The 18839-nt window shown below is 41.4% G+C and overlaps 1 protein-coding gene across 7 annotated transcripts in view; it reads right to left on the bottom strand.

Annotated features, from left to right (window-relative positions):
• Positions 1-18839, bottom strand: part of tdrkh (tudor and KH domain containing) — a 34502-nt gene that overhangs the window by 2903 nt on the left and 12760 nt on the right. For all 7 annotated transcript variants that reach the window (XR_014893548.1, XR_014893549.1, XR_014893547.1 and 4 more), the window contains exons 4-11: positions 16090-16291; positions 13753-13892; positions 13338-13653; positions 13086-13252; positions 12277-12452; positions 2634-2698; positions 219-370; positions 5-115 (exon numbers count right to left, since the gene is read on the bottom strand). Coding sequence is in view for 4 of the 7 variants with exons in the window: in XM_085283632.1 (XP_085139758.1) it covers positions 5-115; positions 219-370; positions 2634-2698; positions 12277-12452; positions 13086-13252; positions 13338-13653; positions 13753-13892; positions 16090-16291 (1329 nt within the window). In the remaining 3 variants the exon portion in view is untranslated. The remainder of the gene's footprint in view (positions 1-4; positions 116-218; positions 371-2633; positions 2699-12276; positions 12453-13085; positions 13253-13337; positions 13654-13752; positions 13893-16089; positions 16292-18839) is intronic.

The raw sequence follows: 18839 nt of genomic DNA, 5'->3' as shown, positions 1-18839 counted from the left end.
TTACCAGCATCATCTGCAGACAGCCAAGATTGCAGCCCTCTTTTTTTCCATTCAAATCTTCATGGAAGATAACGGCATAGCCCAATCGTATAAGCTCCTCTCCAACATTCACAGCCTTTTTTACATGATATGCACATGGAAAGAGGAGACAGGGTAAAGGACAAACCAAACACAGGCTTATTAAAGTCTTATTATTAAGAAATAAAATCCTATCTAACCTTGCCCTCACTGTTGTCATAGAGCTTGACACTGGGCCATGAGGAGATTTCCGAGTGAGAGTAGCTGCACAGTTTGGCCTGCAGGGGTCTCCAAGAGGCACAATATGTCAGCCTCTCAAACTGATCCAGGGCTTCCTCAGTCCAAACCCCTCCTGCATGACAAGTTGGTGGAGGAAAGAAACTGAAATAATCAAGAATTCAAGAATAATGCACTGCAGAATACTAAAAGACCTAAGGGCGTCAGTATATCCTCTGCATTGATTGTGCCACCGTAACATCATCGCACAGTCAGTTTTATTTATGTTCCCCAGTAAGATGAGTCTGAGTGATATAGCAAATGTAGTTTTTTCAATTATGATGGTTAAAATGGCTCTACTGTAACCATCGAGTATAAACTGCCATGGTAATAATAAGCTGTCTGCAGTTTTTTTTCTCCCACATGCTATAAATGCATCACTAATCCCACCCCCCAACCACAAATTTTTCTACCTGGCACACTGCGCTGAGCATGCGTGTTTATATACTACCAAATAGGGAAAAATATGGTGACAGTGAGAGTCTCAGACAAGCAAGGAAATGAGACTGTAACTGAACAGGAGCCAGACAAGATGGTTCCAAAGAGAAACAGCACTGGATCAATCATCTGGCAGTGGTTTGGATTTCCCAACGAGGATGTCGAACCTAAATGCGGAACGTGGTATTTAGTACTAGTGGTAATGTGGTCACATGTCACATGGCTTCACTCAAACCTGGAGCTTGTGTTTTTGGCACAGAACTTACACACCTTAAACACAGATGACAGTGTTCTTGTTCAGGAGTAATAAAGTCACAATTCTTGATTATACGTTAGCTTCTGTGAATTTTTTTACCGCTTTGCGTGGTGTGTTTTGTTGTTTAAATTCTAGAACAGGTAGCGCGATCATTATTTAGATGGTTTTGAGATGCTCTAATACCTGTGATATGACTGTTCTTGTTCCGTTTTTTTTGAAGGCACTGTCTGAACTTGGAACCGTTTTCCATTTTACCACTTTTTGCTGTTTAAACTTCTTAGCACATATAGAGACAATAGTTCTGAGATGCTCTGATACCTGTGACAGTTTTTGGTCAATGGTTTTTATAGACACTAACTACACTTTTGTTTCTGTAGGTCATCACATTTTACAGTTTTTATATGTTATAAGCACAGAGAACACCTTTTTAATTACAATTGTTTTAAATTTGACTTTTGCTTTCTTTTTTTTGTTAAAGGGTTAGTGTTGACCACAGAAAGACTGTGAGAATATTGTCATTTGTGAAAAACCTCTGTGTGCAACTGATGGTTAAAAAATGGTTAAAATAAAACATATTTTTTGGCTATATCGCAACACATCATGTGTTGTGATATACAATACACGACCAGACGAAAGAAATGGCCAAAATGGTAATGCCAGTTGATGTGATATGACACAGCGTGACAGGAGGTAAGCAGTGGCCATAAAAGTGCCCTTATGTCCTCATGTACCAGCAAGTGTGTGACAAAGTGTGTATAAGTATATGTGTGTGTGTGCGTTTGGGAAAGAGTGTGTATGTAATGCTGGGCATACACTGTGCGATTTTTGGCTCATTTTGAGCCGATTTTTCAGTCGTGCGACCGTTTTGGTGATTGGTCCGAGTTTCGCCTTCATCGTGTGTCATGTAGTATACATGGGGTAACGAGAAGCGATTAACACCTCAGGAGCAGCTCCCGATCATCAATCGCTTGGTCGTAAGAAAATCAAACCTGTTTGAAATCCTGTCAGCCGTCGTGAGGGTGTCACCGCAGCCTCTCACACTGCGCACGCGCAAACACAGAAATGAAAGTGAAAAGATGGAGCAGCACGGCTGTGCAGCGTGTGATCTGGACACAAGTGATGGAGGCACAACTTGTAGAACTTTGGCTCATCCCAGCCTTTTCGATGTGGCCTCACAAAATTATCACGACCACAACATCCGTGAAAATAATTGGATGGACATTGCTGCTCAATCACAGCTGCCTGATCAACGTTTTTCATTAGCAATTTAGCAAAGTTGATGGTGGTGGTGTGTCTGTGTGACTGAAAGACAGAGAGAGAGAGTGAGAGCGACAGATTTTCTATTATAACCTTCATGTTATGGAGGCACAGTCTGAGCACTCAGGTCGCATCAGAGCATCGGGTCATATAGTGTGACCCTGCATCGTGACCTACAAACTTCTAACCCCTGCGAGTCAATCATGCAGTTTGAGCAGAAGCTGAATAACGCAACTGAAAAAAATCACACAGTGTCTGCCCAGATTAAGAGAGAGGAGCAAGAGTGTGTAAGAGAGAGGAACAGGGAGTGAAAGGGTAAGAGACAGTGAGTAAATGAGCAAGTGAGAGAGAGAGAGAAAGACAGTCATTGTTAAGATGAGAGCTTTACCTTTTGGCTTCACTCCTGCTAAGCTGCACTCAATAGCTTGAAATGGTAAACTGAGGAAGTCGCTCCTGAAAATTGCAGCATATGCAAAAGCTGTTAATAAGTCGTGTCCTTTTTTTATCCATATTACATCCAACATTATACAGTGTGCAGTAGCAGTATGTCACATCAAGTTCTTCGAAAGTTTGATGAAGAAGTGTACAAAGCAACACTCACTGCATGAGCTAACATAGAAATGCAGAATTTAAAATTGTGTGCTCTTCAAAATCAGTAACTCACCAGCCTCCTCCGAAGACAGCCAGAAACATTTGTCTCATGCTGATATGATGGTCACAAACAACAAAACTGCTCTTGTGCAAGGTTATCTTGTTTCTTTGTAATACTTCAATAAAAGCATTGCTGATTGTAACCAATTTCAAAGTAACATGTTACTCTTATCATTATAATCATCACATTTGTCTGTAAAGCAGTATTATTTTTGCATTCTTGTACTAAATCCCTTGATCACGCTAAAACTACTAATCAATTTATTTTGTTTTTACTTGCAAGTGAAAACGAAATAGTTTGATAATTGTAAAATTCATAATAATCATAATAATTTAAGACTCCCATCCTGCATTTAGTCTGCTGTTCTGGAGTTACACCTTCTAATTTTAATGCTGTGGTGTTTCCCATCTCAGATCACAAGCTTGTATTGTTTGACATTATCAAAATATCACCTACAGCTGTCATGTCCTTTTGGAATCTCAAGTGTTAATCCCCTCATTGGTTTATTACCCATTCATATTATCCTCACTGCTGACCTGCTACATCACTACAATGATAATTTATCCTGTGGCTGCTCCACTCTTAACACTCTTAACAAAATCAAGCCTGCAGAAACCACTTCTCATCATACTTCCACGACACAGTGCACAGCATTCCTGGACTTCTCCAACAAAACAAACATATCCTACAACTGAATTCTTCAAGGTTATCATTCTTTCAGCTATCTTAAGTGGAAAACATCACCAAACTCATGATGTCCAAAACTTCTGCGTGTTCACTGGACCCCCTTCCAACTGCCTTGGTCAAAGACTCCATTCCTACCCCGTATCCAATTATAACTGCCATACATCATTTTACACTGCTGCTGTCCCCGTGTCCCTCAAGACAGTCTCTAACATCCCCATTCTTAAAAAAACCTGGTCTAGACTCCAAAAGTCTTAACAACTACAATGGTGTGAAAAAGTATTTGCCTCTTCCTGATTTCCTATCTATTTGTATGTTTGTCACATTTTAATGTTTCAGATAATCAAACAAATTTTAATATTAGTCAAAGATAACACAAGTAAACACAAAATACAATTTCTAAATGAAGGTATTTATTATTAAGGTGAAAAGGGGGGAGGGGGATCCAAGCCTACATGGCCCTGTGTGGACAAAGTGATCACTTGCCCAGTTATAAAATAAATTACCTGTGGTATGTCATATCTTCAGGAAGCTTCTGTAGCTTCACCCAGGCCCGATTACCACCTGATTACCAAGGATCGCCACCCTTAGCAGCAACAACTGCAATAAAGTGTTTGCGATAACTGGCAATGAGTGTTTTACAGCGCTTTGGAGGAGTTTTGGCCCACTCATCTTTGCAGAATGGTAATTTGTACAATGACAAGACACTTTATTGTTGGTTTATGTGGAATAGATGTAGTAGACTATTGCATAATTTCAAGAATTAGATTTTTCAGGGACTTTTCCACCACTATATGATCACATGACCTGCTCTAAAAAAAAAAAAAAGAGGCTGGAGAATAATGTGAAAGAAATGTGTTAAGTCTAACTGTTGAATGTTGTCATTGTGTTTCTTAAATTTGTAAAGTCTTAGTTCAAGCAGTAGGATCAAAGCCATTCCTTTGATCCTGACCACTAGGCCTGGGTATCGTCACTCATTTCTAGAATCGATTCAATTCCGATTCACAAGGTCCCGAATCGATTCGATCCACGATTCGATTTAATTCGATTCGATTCAATTCGATTTGAATCTGGGAAATTTTGACAGTCAGAAATATTATAATTCAGATCAGTACATTTACATATGTTTGTATCTATAAAAAGGAAGCTGACACACGCAAGACTTTATCACAGGCGTAAGCGTCACAGCAGATGCCTTTGTGTCAAAGTAGCTGAGGATAAAACACATTTAAACATGAAGGCGATTTTCCTGGCCTGGGATTTTATAAAAATATTCTGCAGTACATCAAAAATGAAAGAAAACCATTAATCAACACATGAACATTACCTCTGACGTTACAGCGGTTTTATTAGAGACACGGTTAAGCGTTTTGCATTTTGCATAATTTTAAAAAAGTTTACATTTGTTCAGTGTTGAACGGCAGAAATTAGGTTTTCTTTCGGAAGTATATAAAACGAAAAAAAAATGTCGGCCGACAGCGCTGTAAACTTTGTGCGTAACAAGAAAGCGAATAACGAAGAAAACAGATTTTTAGACGGGAAACTGCTCTTGAAGTACAGAGAGAGAGAGAGAGAGGGAGAGAGAGAGCTGTGCATCGTGGTCGAAGCAAAACCGTAAGTCAGAGTGAATCCATGTGAAGTGCAGTTTGGATTTTCTTTTGCTGCTGGTTCGGTCAATATTGTTTGGAGAGAGATCAAACTAACAGCTTTAGAATCGGCTCATAAAGGGCGTGAACACAAAGCTCGGACCTGCCGACAGATCAGAATCAGCGAGCTGTCGGCTTTCAGCCCCGACTGTGAGAAAGGCGACATCTAACTGATTCTGATCCGCGGGTCGCGCTGTGTGTTTAAGTCTATGTGCAGAATCCGTGTACCTGCTCTCATTTACTGTCTTAGCTGTTTGGTGGTTGTTGAAATTTTGTGAGGTTTCACCAGAGATTCTGGCATTTCGGGCAAAATAAATTTATATTAAAAAATCGATTCAGGATTTTAATGAATCGATTTTACGTTATCCAAGCCAGAATCGATTTTAATCGATAAATCGATTATAAAAACCCACCCCTACTGACCACCTCTCCAGCCACTCTGTGCTGGGGGAGGTTTTATTGTAGATACATCTTATCTGACAGATCTGTTTCTTGTGTTGTAAGCTTCCTGCTTCTATGACCCTTTTGGTCAGCAGGAGGTCACACAAACGCACCCCATGACAGTGCCTTGTCTTTGTAACCAAGGGGGGTTTTACGGTGGGAGGTTCTTTTGCTGTGATGTGTATTGTAACTGTCCTGTCAATAAAAAGGCTACGAGGACAGCTACTCTTTGAAGGATTTGGGCTAGAGACAGGTGAGGAGCGTGAGCTCCAAGAGCTGGTTCTGACCAAAGCTTCCCTCGTTAGCGAGTAAAAAGCCGGTTGAAGATGTTCTGTCTTGTTTTTCCGTTCTTCATGAGGAATAAGTCTCTAAACTAGCGGGGCTTGTGGAAACACAGACCCAACAAAATGTCTTTTTCTTTCTTTAATGCCCAAACCTTTTGCCCTACATGTAAAATATATACACCAAGACATAACCATCTTGTCCTCTTTCATTCAGTGTCAATTTCTCTGAGATTTGGATCTTATTGGATTTACTTATTGGATTTGCCATTGATGTGCAGCCTCCTCCATCTCCCTCTCCTGTAGTGAACAACGTTACAACATCTCCCAAAATTCAGCTGAAAACCATGGCTGCAATCACAGCATTGTAAGATGGCGAAAGATGTAACCTTAGGCCCCCACCTCGATTCAGAGATTGTCTTTCCCTTTTCACGTAAATGGCCTTCTTGACTCTGTGCTCAAACCAGCGTTCCTCCCTGTCCAAGATGTTACATCCTCATCCTTAAAAGAGTGTCCACTGGCCTGTAGGTGTGAACAGACTGCAGAGTCCTGGCCGACGAGGCAGCTCTTCTGTGTTGTGCCATCCGCTTCGCCAGAGGTTGTTTGGTTTCTCCGATGTATAAATCCTGGCAATCCTCCTGGCACTTAACAGCGTACACTATGTTACTCTGTCTGTGTCGGGGGACCCGATCCTTGGGGTGGACCAGTTTTTGGCGCAGCGTGTTTTGGGGTTTAAAAGCCAAAGAGACCCAGTGTTTAGAAAAAATGCATCTCAACTGCTCTGATACTCCTGACACATATGGGATCACTACAGGTTTTTGCTTGGGCAGCGGTTGTCCTGGCCATTGATCAGTGGTCTTTGATCAGTGGGTTTTGGTCAGTGGTTGTAGATCAATGGTTATGAGAATTTGCATAATTAAGATTAAGGAACTGACTTCCCAGCCCTTTGTTCCTTCAGTGGGCTGGTTTCAGTCATTATGCAAATGTACTGTTTATAAGATTGGGGAAACCTGCAGTCAGCTGAGACTGAAGAAGTCACTTGGATGAGTGATGAAACGTTTCTCCCACAAAACGCTACGTCCAGATGAACAGAATCAACTTTTTGGAGATTTACTTTCCTGGATGATTGAAAATGCATCAAGGAGAAACAGCAAGTATACAGAATGAAATGGAATGGGCCATCTGCGACGCTACAGACAGATTAACAGCCTTAGAAAAAGATCATGAGACTCTAAAGAAAGATTACAGCAAACTACACGACAAACGCCTGGATTTAGAAAACAGAAGCCGCAGAAAAAATCTGCGTGTGGTGGGCATTAATGAGGGGGGAAACCCCAGCCATTTCATGGCAGAGTTTTTCTCAGAAGTGCTCGCGAAAGAAAACGGTGATTCATTTACTATAACAGACCGAACCCACAGGACCCTTGCCCCGAAACCACGGACAGGAGAGCGCCCAAGAGCCATGATAAGGGCAAGGGATAGATTCTGCAACTGTCCAGGGGAAAAGGCTGCCTCTTCCACAAAGGATCACCTGTACACATCTTCCCTGACATGAACCCCGAGGTCAGCAAACTTCGTGCGACATTTAACCCCGTGAAAGGGAAACTGCGGAATGCTGACATCCTGTACAGTACTACTATCCCACGAAGCTGATTATAACAGTGAACAACACCAAGCACTCATTCACAGATCCACGTGAAGCAGAGAAGTTCGTCAGTATCCACATCCAGAGCCCAGCCACATCTACTGACAAGGAGGGATAGTTGGTGCCATCTCTACAAACAACATGACCCAGGAGGGAATAGTATATAATAATAGACAATCTTAAGGAGTTTAGTGGTAAGTCTGATGTCTACAGCCCATAAAATGCTGGACAAAAATTGTTTTTCTTTTCTTTTCCATTTGCAGCTCAGTTTCGCTGCAAGAGTTCAGGTCTCAGGAGGTTAAAAAAAAGTAAATGCGGATATAATATTTTTGCAAGAAACGCATCTAAAAGTACAAGACCACAACAGATTACGTTGCAAATGGATAGAACAAATATTTCACTCGTTTAATGCAGGAAGCAGAGTCACAGCTATACTAATCCAAAAAACAGAACCATTTACTGCAGCAAAAATATTACCAGACGCTCAAGGTAGATATATTATTGTAACTGGCAAAGTTTATGGTCATTTAGTTACATTAGTAAACATTTACGCTCCAAATATTGGAGCGTAAATAGAAATCTGGGATCGGGAGAACCCGAGTGCCCTGGAGGGACTTTCCCTGCCGGATACACGATGGACGGGTGGCAGAGGATCGTGTGCCTGGCAGGACTGTCGATCGAGGACGCTGAAGATATCTACCTATTCGGAACCATGATAACAGGGTTCTTGCTGATCGGAGCTGGCTTGGCCCTGGCTTATCGGAGAATTAAGAGAGCGGAACCGGCTGTTCAAACCCCCACAAGGCTGCCCGCTGGGATTGGAACGACAGGTGCGACTTCTCAGAAAGGGCTCACTGAAGGCAGCATGGTTAAGAGCTTGGAGGCGCTTACGACTGCAGTGAATGCTCAGAATAACACCTTTGAGCGTATGTATGTTGGATTACATCAGGAAAGAATCAACTCAGAACAACATCTCTGGGCGGAGCTGGATTACACCTCGGATCAGTTGGCTGCGGTCGTGAGGAATCTGCTATGTGAGCAAAAAGAGTGACAAGACCACAGAATCGACGGCTAATAACATCACGGAGAAGCTCGCAGCTATTAACGGGAGACTGAGAGACCAGTGTCGGAGTGTTAAAAACATCTTGAAAGTCTCAATTACCATCATAATGCGGCTACCCCTTCGGCGCCAGCTGTGGGCTCAAGGCCAAGGCCAAGGCTCAAGGCTGGAGCCGAACAACAACTCCTTGATAACGACTGTGTTGAGTCTGTTCCTTCCCATTCCATGCAAGGCCACCTGGGTTGGCTGGAAGACTGTTTACTTAGCCTGGCAGGGCGAAGGACACTGTCTCAGCTGAACTATGGACACGCACACACATACATATACTGATACTGATAAGCACTCACTGACGCATCACCCTCCCTATGTATCCCTATTGTGATTAATAAAGCCTTTTTTAATAAATTAGTCTCCTTAATATCCTATTTCATATGGAACAGAAAGAACCCAAGAATCAAGAAGAGTAGAGACCGACATGTCAGGGAGGGATGGGGTTGCCATGCATCCGTCTTTATTATTGGTAAGGTAATGTTCGTTCCATGTCGTTTTGGTTGAGCACTCGGGGGGCCGACTGGACAACGATGGAAAGTGAAAGTTGTTATCCCTCCTCATTAGAAGCTATGATCTATTCAGCTCTCCCTATCCCTAGACACGACCTTAAGAATCCTGTAATCTCTCATACAATTAAAATCTGAACTCAGATAAGGAAACATTACGGGTGGAATGAAGCCTCCATACTATCTCCACTCATGAATAACGCAACATTCACACCATCACTTTCAAACATTTCATTTCTCCAATGTAACCTTAAGGGGCTGCACTCAATAAAGGATTTATTCATCAGTAAGGGTTCCAGCAATTGCAAGAAAAATGTAACTTGCACAGTAATGACTTCTTCAAATACTTACAGATCAGAAGCTCTGTAAGGAGTAATTTTCTATCCTTTCCAGATCAACCCCCAGACTCTATCTTAGATAACTTATTCCAGTTCGATCCACTCAAAAAACTAATAACAAAAATTCACAATGCATGGTCACAACTGGATGGAACTACCATGCTTGATCATCTGAAAGAGGCCTGGCAGAATGACCTTGGTATGAGAATCACAGATAGTCAATGGATAAAAGCCCAAGAAAATGTAAACTCTTCCTCTGTTTGTATTCATCATGGACTCTTACAGTTTAAAGTGCTACATAGACTCCATTTATCAAAGTTGAAAGTGTCAAAAATGTTCCCCAATGTAAACTTGTCCTGCGAAAGATGTAAACAGCAACCTGCTTCACTGGCGCATATGTTTTGGAATTGTCCCTGTAAAGCAACATATTGGAATAATGTCTTTCAAACCTTGTCTAAGATTCTAAAACAAACACTGAAGCCAGACCCAATCTGTGCTTTATTTGGAGTGAAGCCAGTTGTTGTAGATTTGTCAGCCACCCAAAATAATGTAATACATTTTGTGACACTGCTAGCACACAGTTTAATTTTACTAAACTGGAAGCAAAAAGTGCCTCCTACCAAATCAGCGTTAATACAAGATATAATGAAACATTTGCAGCTGGAAAGAATTAAACTCCTACTAAGGGGGAAGTTGGAATAATTCTATCCAACCCGGCAGCCTTTTATAGATCAATACAGCACAGATATAAACAATCACTGAGCCTCATTGGTAGTCCGATAAATAACATCCTCTGTCCAACTTTCTTTTGTTGTTTGTCGTATTTTATTCTGTTCAACTTTTACCGTATATATGTAATCAGTTATATTTGAATCTTTGTCATCTTTATGGAAAAGGAAAACTGGGAAACCAAATGAAGAGATTTGGAAAAAAAAATGCAAAAAAAGGTGAAAATTGAAAAATTGAAAATCGTTTTTGTTTTGTTTTTTAACATATATTTCTAGTTAGAGAAATTTAAGAGGTTTATCCCTCAAAACTTTAAATACACAAAAGTTTATTTTGAGTGTCTTCATAGTTTTATTTTTGAGACACACCAATTTTTATATACTGCAGAAAAAACAAAAATAAATATTAGAATGCAAATTTGCAAAAAAACAGCATGTGAATCAAAATAAACTATTTTCAGCAGTGCAATTTAAGTTCTAAGCATCCCAGAAACTATACAGAAAAGCATAAAGTCAAACATGACTTTTAAAAACACCAATGACAAAATGACGTCACTTCCGGTTTCGGCCAGGTAATGGCGGATATGCGATAGGTCGCGCTGACGTCTATTCCAAGGTAGGAAGTGTTATGAACAGCTGATCAGATCGTCAAAGCGTGTTTCTGGAATATTATGTTTTTGTTGCTGCAAGTGCTTTTTATGCAGTTTTTGCAAAGCTATATGTGGAAGGAAACGGTGACCGAGGACAAGCTGATGGCATAAGATGTAAGTACAACTCCTCCAGTTTCATATGCAAAAAAAATTATTGCGCTAGCTTACGTGGTTGCAGTTCTACAGGGATTTAAAAATAGTTACGCAAAACGGAGCGTGCCCGTTTTGATCGGTTTTAAAGGGTTTAGAAAAAATAAAGTAACATAGAGAAACAGTATGTGTGCAGAAAAATAAATAAATAAATAAAATACTCTGGAGGAGTCACACAAAGCCTGCTTGGTTGGGGGATATAAATTTGATCCATTTATCCCAAATTTGGTAAAACTTGTCTTTCTGGATTCCAAGAGAGTACATCAATTTTTCCATTCTAAAAATTTCAAGAATAGTTTCATACCAATCATCTAATGTTGGTGGGACTCGGTTCATCCACCTTCTTGTAATAGATTTTTTGCTAGCAGCTAGAAGAGCCTGCAGCAGCTTTATATCCGTCCTCCGTTCTAGAATTATAACATGACCCACGTATAAATTTACAAAGTCAAACGGAATCTGTACCTCAATGTTTTATGAATCCCACTCCAGTACAGGTACCGCCTGGGACAGTCCCAAAACACGTGATAATGGTTTGCCTCCACTGAACCACACTGCCTCCAACACTCTGAATTCGTATTGCTAAATTTACCCTGGACTAGAATCTTAAAGTATCTTATGATATTTTTCCAGCAATGTTCTCTCCATTCTAATGAATTAGTGGAGGACCACTGTGAGCAACATATTTCTTCCCAATCTTTTTCCAAAATGCTAATTCCAGCTTCACTCTCCCACTTTTCCTTTATATATAGAATACTGTCTTTCTTGCATAGAGTAGTGCATTGTATAACCTTGAAATAGATGTATTTATAGTTGAACTATGGGCAAGTTTCAGGATTTTGAGAAAGTTAGTTTCATTCTACGTTAAATTTATAATTTTCCATTGTTTATTAAAGGAATCTTGCATTTGAAGGAACCAAAGGTTACTTTTTCACGTTTACTTAAGGAAAGAAGACGACTCAGTAAAAGAAAGAAACCAAAGAAACCAGACTATACTCCAAACACATTACACCACACAGTAATGTATTTGGAGTCCAAACACGCTAAAGGTTATGTATTCTTAAAATCTAAAAACTTGGTATGGATATCGCTAGCTGTCTTAACCACCATCACTCACTCCCACAGCTTTTCCCTCTCCTCAGCAACCAAATACTACTGTATATTAGTACAGTCACGTCTTCCTCTTTTATCCTGAATTCACCTACCTCATCCTGCGGAGGCTGCTCCTTGGGAGTTCCCCATTGTCCCCAAAGTCAACGTAATAAAGGTCCACCAGTCCAGAGCCTAGGACTCCCAGCACCCTTGCCCTGTTCCATGTGCCATGGTCTCTGTATGGAGCAGCCACAATGTCCCCTACAACAATGGTTTCCACTCGCTGATCCTACAGATCAGAAAAGCAGATGAGTTCAAACACAAATCAGACACTGGGTTGCAGAAGGTGCTGCAGGGATAGAGGTGCCCCATGGGCTGTGTGAGCTTATTGTTAACATACTTTTTATTCACACGCAGGATCTCAGATATTTTTCTATATCTACTCGATGAATAGTTGCAGGCCTGCTTCTTATCATCAGAGCCTGGCTTTTAGCGTTCTCTAAATCACATTTTAAATGCCATTACTACAAGTTACCCAGCTTTCTGAACTGTTGTAAGATCTGCAGCACATAATCAAGACTCTTAAAAAAAGTCAGTTCTACCAGGGTAAAGAAAAAAAATACTGGCAACCGTCAGTATTACCTGTCAGCCTCCTGGTAGGCACACCGACGGCATCAATTTCAAAATCCTATATCACTGCATTCCCGAGTTATCGCTGAGAAATCAGTGATGGTAACAGATTCTAACCCATCCAAGACTTTTGTAGATTCACCTATAGTATCAATTTAAAAAAGGGAAAATACTTGGATCTTTGCAGTTTCAAGTGTGTGGAAGTATATCGGAACTCTCAACTCTCATTCTGGCCCACAAGGGAACTCTTGTGGAACAAGAGAGACACAAGGAGAGCAAGATATGTCCTTACTGTAGAGTTTCCATTGTTGTAGAAGTGGTTCATCTCCTCTGTTAGTTTGTCCAGCTGAATGGATCGAACCCCCAGGATCTGAATCCAGAAGTGGTTTGGGTTCTCTGATGCAGAAACATACACCTCAAGGTGTTCATCAGGCTGGAAGCTCAAGTCTGGGCTTGCAACTGGAAAACACAGAGAAAATATGAAATTACTACACTTAAAGACACATTACATGGCTGCTCTGGGGTGACTGAAATCTGAACTCACTTTCAAACTTGGACACTTCAGAGAAGGTCTTAGTAGTTGTACTGCCCTCCTTCTTGCTGGCTTTTTTGATTTTTGACTCTCCCACCTGGTCAAAAAATGTTTCTGGTTCTCCTGTGGTCCCGTTGGCAAAGACAAGCACATTCTCCTCTATGTGGGAGAAGGGACTGTTGTTGTTCAAGAACAATAGAGGTTCAGTCTCTGTGTCGTTTGACTTCTGACTCACGACATTATGGCCACGTTTCTGGCGCCGGGCTGATGACTGTGAGATTGTTGTCCTCACCATCATGTCCTCGGTGACTTTTTCTAGAATCATATCCTTTGAACAGGTTTCAAAAGCAGGAGTTAGATGTCCCCTCAACTAAAATTAAAGGATGTGGTACACACAGGAGATCCAAATCAAGGCACTGTGCGTTACCTGTGCCTTTTTCACCTCCTGCCTGGTCCCTGTAATCGTCACCATGCCCTTTGCCTGTACACCGTGTGCTGGCTCTTTGGAACACGCCACTTTGGCTCCTGTAGTTCGGGTGATCTGTTTCAAACTCTCTCCACCACGGCCTGCAATACACAGATAATCATGTTCTCCTAACAATTATTGCATATAGGGGTGAGATAAAATGGGGACTTTTTTCTTAAACTGACATAAGGCTAAGTGAATAGTTATCACGGGGTTCGAATGTTAGCCATTAAAACCTCATACATAAAGATAACTCAGATAAAGAGAAATATGATTAATGGTAAATTCACTTTTACTTATATAGCGCCAAATCACAACAACAGTAACCTCAAGGCACTTTATATTGTAAGGTAGACCCTACAATAATACATACAGAGAAATTCACTTTTCACACAAATTTAGTATAAGACTTTCTGGTTATGTTTACAAAGCTCACAGTGCAAAGAAGCCAAGGGACCATTTTCCCCATAAACTCTACACAAACAGTTTTTTTTTTTTGTTTGTTTTTTTGCAATCCAAGAAGTTGCCCCATGCTAATCAACAGAAAGAATGCAGGTTAAAGTAACTTCTGCTTTGGCTTCATTTTCACAGCCAGAACCTACAGCTTTCTAACATTATTTATGAACTACAGGGAGTGCAGAATTATTAGGCAAATGAGTGTTTTGTCCACATCATCCTCTTCATGCATGTTGTCTTACTCCAAGCGGTATAGGCTTGAAAGCCTACTACCAATTAAGCATATTAGGTGATGTGCATCGCTGTAATGAGAAGGGGTGTGGTCTAATGACATCAACACCCTATATCAGGTGTGCATAATTATTAGGCAACGTCCTTTCCTTTGGCAAAATGGGTCAAAAGAAGGACTTGACAGGCTCAGAAAAGTCAAAAATAGTGAGATATCTTGCAGAGGGATGCAGCAGTCTCAAAATTGCAAAGCTTCTGAAGCGTGATCATCGAACAATCAAGCGTTTCATTCAAAATAGTCAACAGGGTCGCAAGAAGCGTGTGGAAAAACCAAGGCGCAAAATAACTGCCCATGAACTGAGAAAAGTCAAGCGTGCAGCTGCCAAGATGCCACTTGCCACCAGTTTGGTCATATTTCAGAGCTGCAACATCACTGGAGTGCCCAAAAGCACAAGGTGTGCAATACTCAGAGACATGGCCAAGGTAAGAAAGGCTGAAAGACGACCACCACTGAACAAGACACACAAGCTGAAACGTCAAGACTGGGCCAAGAAATATCTCAAGACTGGTTTTTCTAAGGTTTTATGGACTGATGAAATGAGAGTGAGTCTTGATGGGCCAGATGGATGGGCCCGTGGCTGGATTGGTAAAGGGCAGAGAGCTCCAGTCCCACTCAGACGCCAGCAAGGTGGAGGTGGAGTACTGGTTTGGGCTGGTATCATCAAAGATGAGCTTGTGGGGCCTTTTCGGGTTGAGGATGGAGTCAAGCTCAACTCCCAGTCCTACTGCCAGTTTCTGGAAGACACCTTCTTCAAGCAGTGGTACAGGAAGAAGTTTGCATCCTTCAAGAAAAACATGATTTTCATGCAGGACAATGCTCCACAGCGTGGCTGCAAGAAAGGGTATAAAAGAAGAAAAACTAATGACATGGCCTCCTTGTTCACCTGATCTGAACCCCATTGAGAACCTGTGGTCCATCATCAAATGTGAGATTTACAAGGAGGGAAAACAGTACACCTCTCTGAACAGTGTCTGGGAGGCTGTGGTTGCTGCTGCACGCAATGTTAATGGTGAACAGATCAAAACACTGACAGAATCCATGGATGGCAGGCTTTTGAGTGTCCTTGCAAAGAAAGGTGGCTATATTGGTCGCTGATTTGTTTTTGTTTTTGAATGTCAGAAATGTATATTTGTGAATGTGGAGATGTTATATTGGTTTCACTGGTAAAAATAAATAATTGAAATGGGTATATATTTGTTTTTTGTTAAGTTGCCTAATAATTATGCACAGTAATAGTCACCTGCACACACAGATATCCCCCTAAAATAGCTAAAACTAAAAACAAACTAAAAACTACTTCCAGAAACATTCAGCTTTGATATTAATGAGTTTTTTGGGTTCATTGAGAACATTGTTGTTGTTCAATAATAAAATTATTCCTCAAAAATACAACTTGCCTAATAATTCTGCACTCCCTGTATAATAAAAGAGATACTCTGCCCTCCCTCCTGGCCAGCTGATCTGCTTGTCACTTACTGGAGCTTTTAGTTTTGAAAATGATGCCTGGTAATGAAAAAAAACAAACAATTGACATGATCAAAGATTCAGTCTACCTATTATGCGTCCAAAAGAGGACTGTGGAACCTCCAAAATCTCTGAGACAAGTTCACATTCTGTGAGCAGGTTCTCCAGGACACAGCGGGCCAGTAAGACCTGCTCCTTAGAGCCCTGAAGCAGGAAACATACGGTCGTCTTACATTCATGATCTCCTGAATCTGACATGACCCTCACTTGAGCTCCAGACTTCTCAGTCACCTGAAAAGTTAGCATACAAAGAGAAAGAAAGACTAGCTCAATCTGTGAAACTAATTTAAGACCTGCTTGTAAAACGTGGAACTCCAAAATTGCAATTGAGAAGTAGCAATGGCATACTGAAAAATAGAAAAAATCTTATATAGGTATGCAGGGGTGAGGCATTAATTCAAGAGAGAATTTCCTCAGTGTAAATATATTCAGCTGCATACACACAGGGACACTTAGACGTTATCATATCTTCATGGTGCTAACAATCAGACTGAACTCTAAACTTGAGCTGGGAGGCAACTGAATACAGCTAAAATACAACTGAGTGAAAAAAATAACAATCCATCTCACTTCAATACTTTATCTAACACATTAAGTAACTAAGAAATGAATCTAAGAATACATATTTACTGAATAGTATTTTAGGAAAATAAAAATTACATTAACAAAGTAAATGTCCAATTCATGGTCACTGGGGGGCTGGAACCTATCCCAGCTGCCTTGGGATGAGAGGCAGGGTTCACCCTGAACAGGTTGCCAGTCTCTCACAGAAAAACATTCACACCTATTAGCAATTTAGAATCATCAATTAACCACCCCCACTAATAATAATAATAATAATAATAATAATAATAATAACAACAACAAATTTTATTTATAAAGCGCCTTTCAAGACACCAAAGGACACTGTACAATAGGATAAAACACATAATAGAACAATGACACAATGAAGAACAATAAAACAAAAGCACAAGATACAGTGGGTTCACAGTGAATATGCAGACTTGAACAGATGGGTTTTGAATTGAGATTTAAACTGGGGGAGAGAACCAATGTTTCTTACATCAGGGAGTAGAGAGTTCTACAGCCTGGCAGCAGAGCAGCTAAAAGCTCTGCTTCACATGGTGGTGAGGTGGAAGGAAGGCACAGAAAGCTGGATAGAAGAAGATCAAAGTGAGCAGGCAGAAAAAGTAGTGCTTAACAGGTCACAAAGGTAAGGAGGAGCGAGGTTATGAATGGCCTTGAAGGTGAGCAGAAGAAGTTTGTATATTATCTGGAATTTCACTGGGAGCCAGTGAAGTTCCTGAAGAACAGGGGTGATGTAGGAGGGGGTTCTGGTGATAATGCGAGCAGCAGAGTTCTGAACCAGTTGAAGCTTATGGAGGGATTTTTGGGGAAGACCATGCAAGAGAGAGTTGCAGTAGTCAATGCGGGAGGTAACAAGACTGTGGACAAGAGTGGAAAGAGAAGGACGTAATCTGTTAATATTGCTTAGATGGAAGTAGCCAGAACAGGTGAGATTATTGATGTGAGATTATAGGAAAGTGAAATGTCTAGGATGACACCAAGGCTCTTCACCTGAGGAGAAGGGAAAACTGTGGAGTTATTGATAGTGAGTGAGAAATGGTTCGCCTTCAGAAGGTCAGATTTGGTGCCAATAAGGAGGATTTCAGTTTTATCCTCATTGAGCTTTAGAAAATTAGAGGACGGTGATGTCATCAGAGAAGGACCGGCGCTCAGCATTGCAGAGTGAGCACAAGGAAAGCGGCGGGGCCAGACAGCATCACCGGCCGTCTGCTGCGCTGCTGTGCTGACCAGCTAGCAGGTGTGTTCACTTCGATTTTAACGAGTACCTGGCTAAGTCTGTGGTCCCCACATGCTTCAAGAGATCTACCATCATCCCTGTCCCCAAGAACAACAAGCCCTCATGCCTGAATGACTACCGGCCAGTTGCACTGACCTGAAGAAAACCATCTCCTCTTCCATCCCAGACACCACAGATCTGCTCCAGTTCGCCTACTGACCCAACAGATCCACGGAGGACGCCATCGCCCACGTCTTGCACACAACCCTTAGCCACGTGAACAAGAAACAGGGTAACTATGTGAGAATGCCATCTCCAACAACGATGGATGAAGTGAAGAATCTGCTCAATGACGGCAAGACCAAGGAGCTGGTGGTGGACTTAAGAAGGAGTCAGCACAGAGACTACAAGCCCATTATCATTAATGGAGCTCCAGTAGAGTGTGCAGTCCTTCAAGTATCTCGGTGTCCACATCTCCTCAGACCTGACATGGGCTGCCCACATTCAGGTCCAGACCAAAAAGGCTAGGCAGCGCCTGTATCACCTACGACAACTGAGGAAGTTCAGAGTCTCTCCAGTGATTCTCAGGACTTTCTATACAGGCGCTGTGGAGAGCATCCTCACACAGAACATCACATGCTGGTATGAAAACAGCGGTGTCAAGGATAAAAAAAAAACTCTCCAGAAAGTAATCCATATGGCAGAACGCTGCTGCAGGACTGCTCTCCCTTCCTTACAGGAAATTTACGTCAAGAGATGCTGAACTAGAGCAACTGAGATTTTGAAGGACCTGTCCCATCCCAGCAACAAACTGTTCCCGCTTCTGAAATCAGGCAGAAGGTTCTCCACCATCTGAACAAAAACAGAGAGGCTCAAGAGGAGTTTTTATCCTCAGGCCATTCGTGTGTCGAATCAGCAATCACCCTTAAGTGACTGAGACAGGACTCATTACCACATTCTCATATCATCCTGATC

The sequence above is a fragment of the Mchenga conophoros genome, linkage group LG8, assembly GCF_057382185.1.
Source record: "Mchenga conophoros isolate Kocher_MC1m ecotype Shallow Benthic linkage group LG8, M_conophoros_male_GT1.1, whole genome shotgun sequence".
Lineage (NCBI taxonomy): Eukaryota > Metazoa > Chordata > Actinopteri > Cichliformes > Cichlidae > Mchenga > Mchenga conophoros.
Note: the sequence above shows the minus strand (reverse complement) of the source record. Positions and strands in the feature narration are given on the sequence as shown.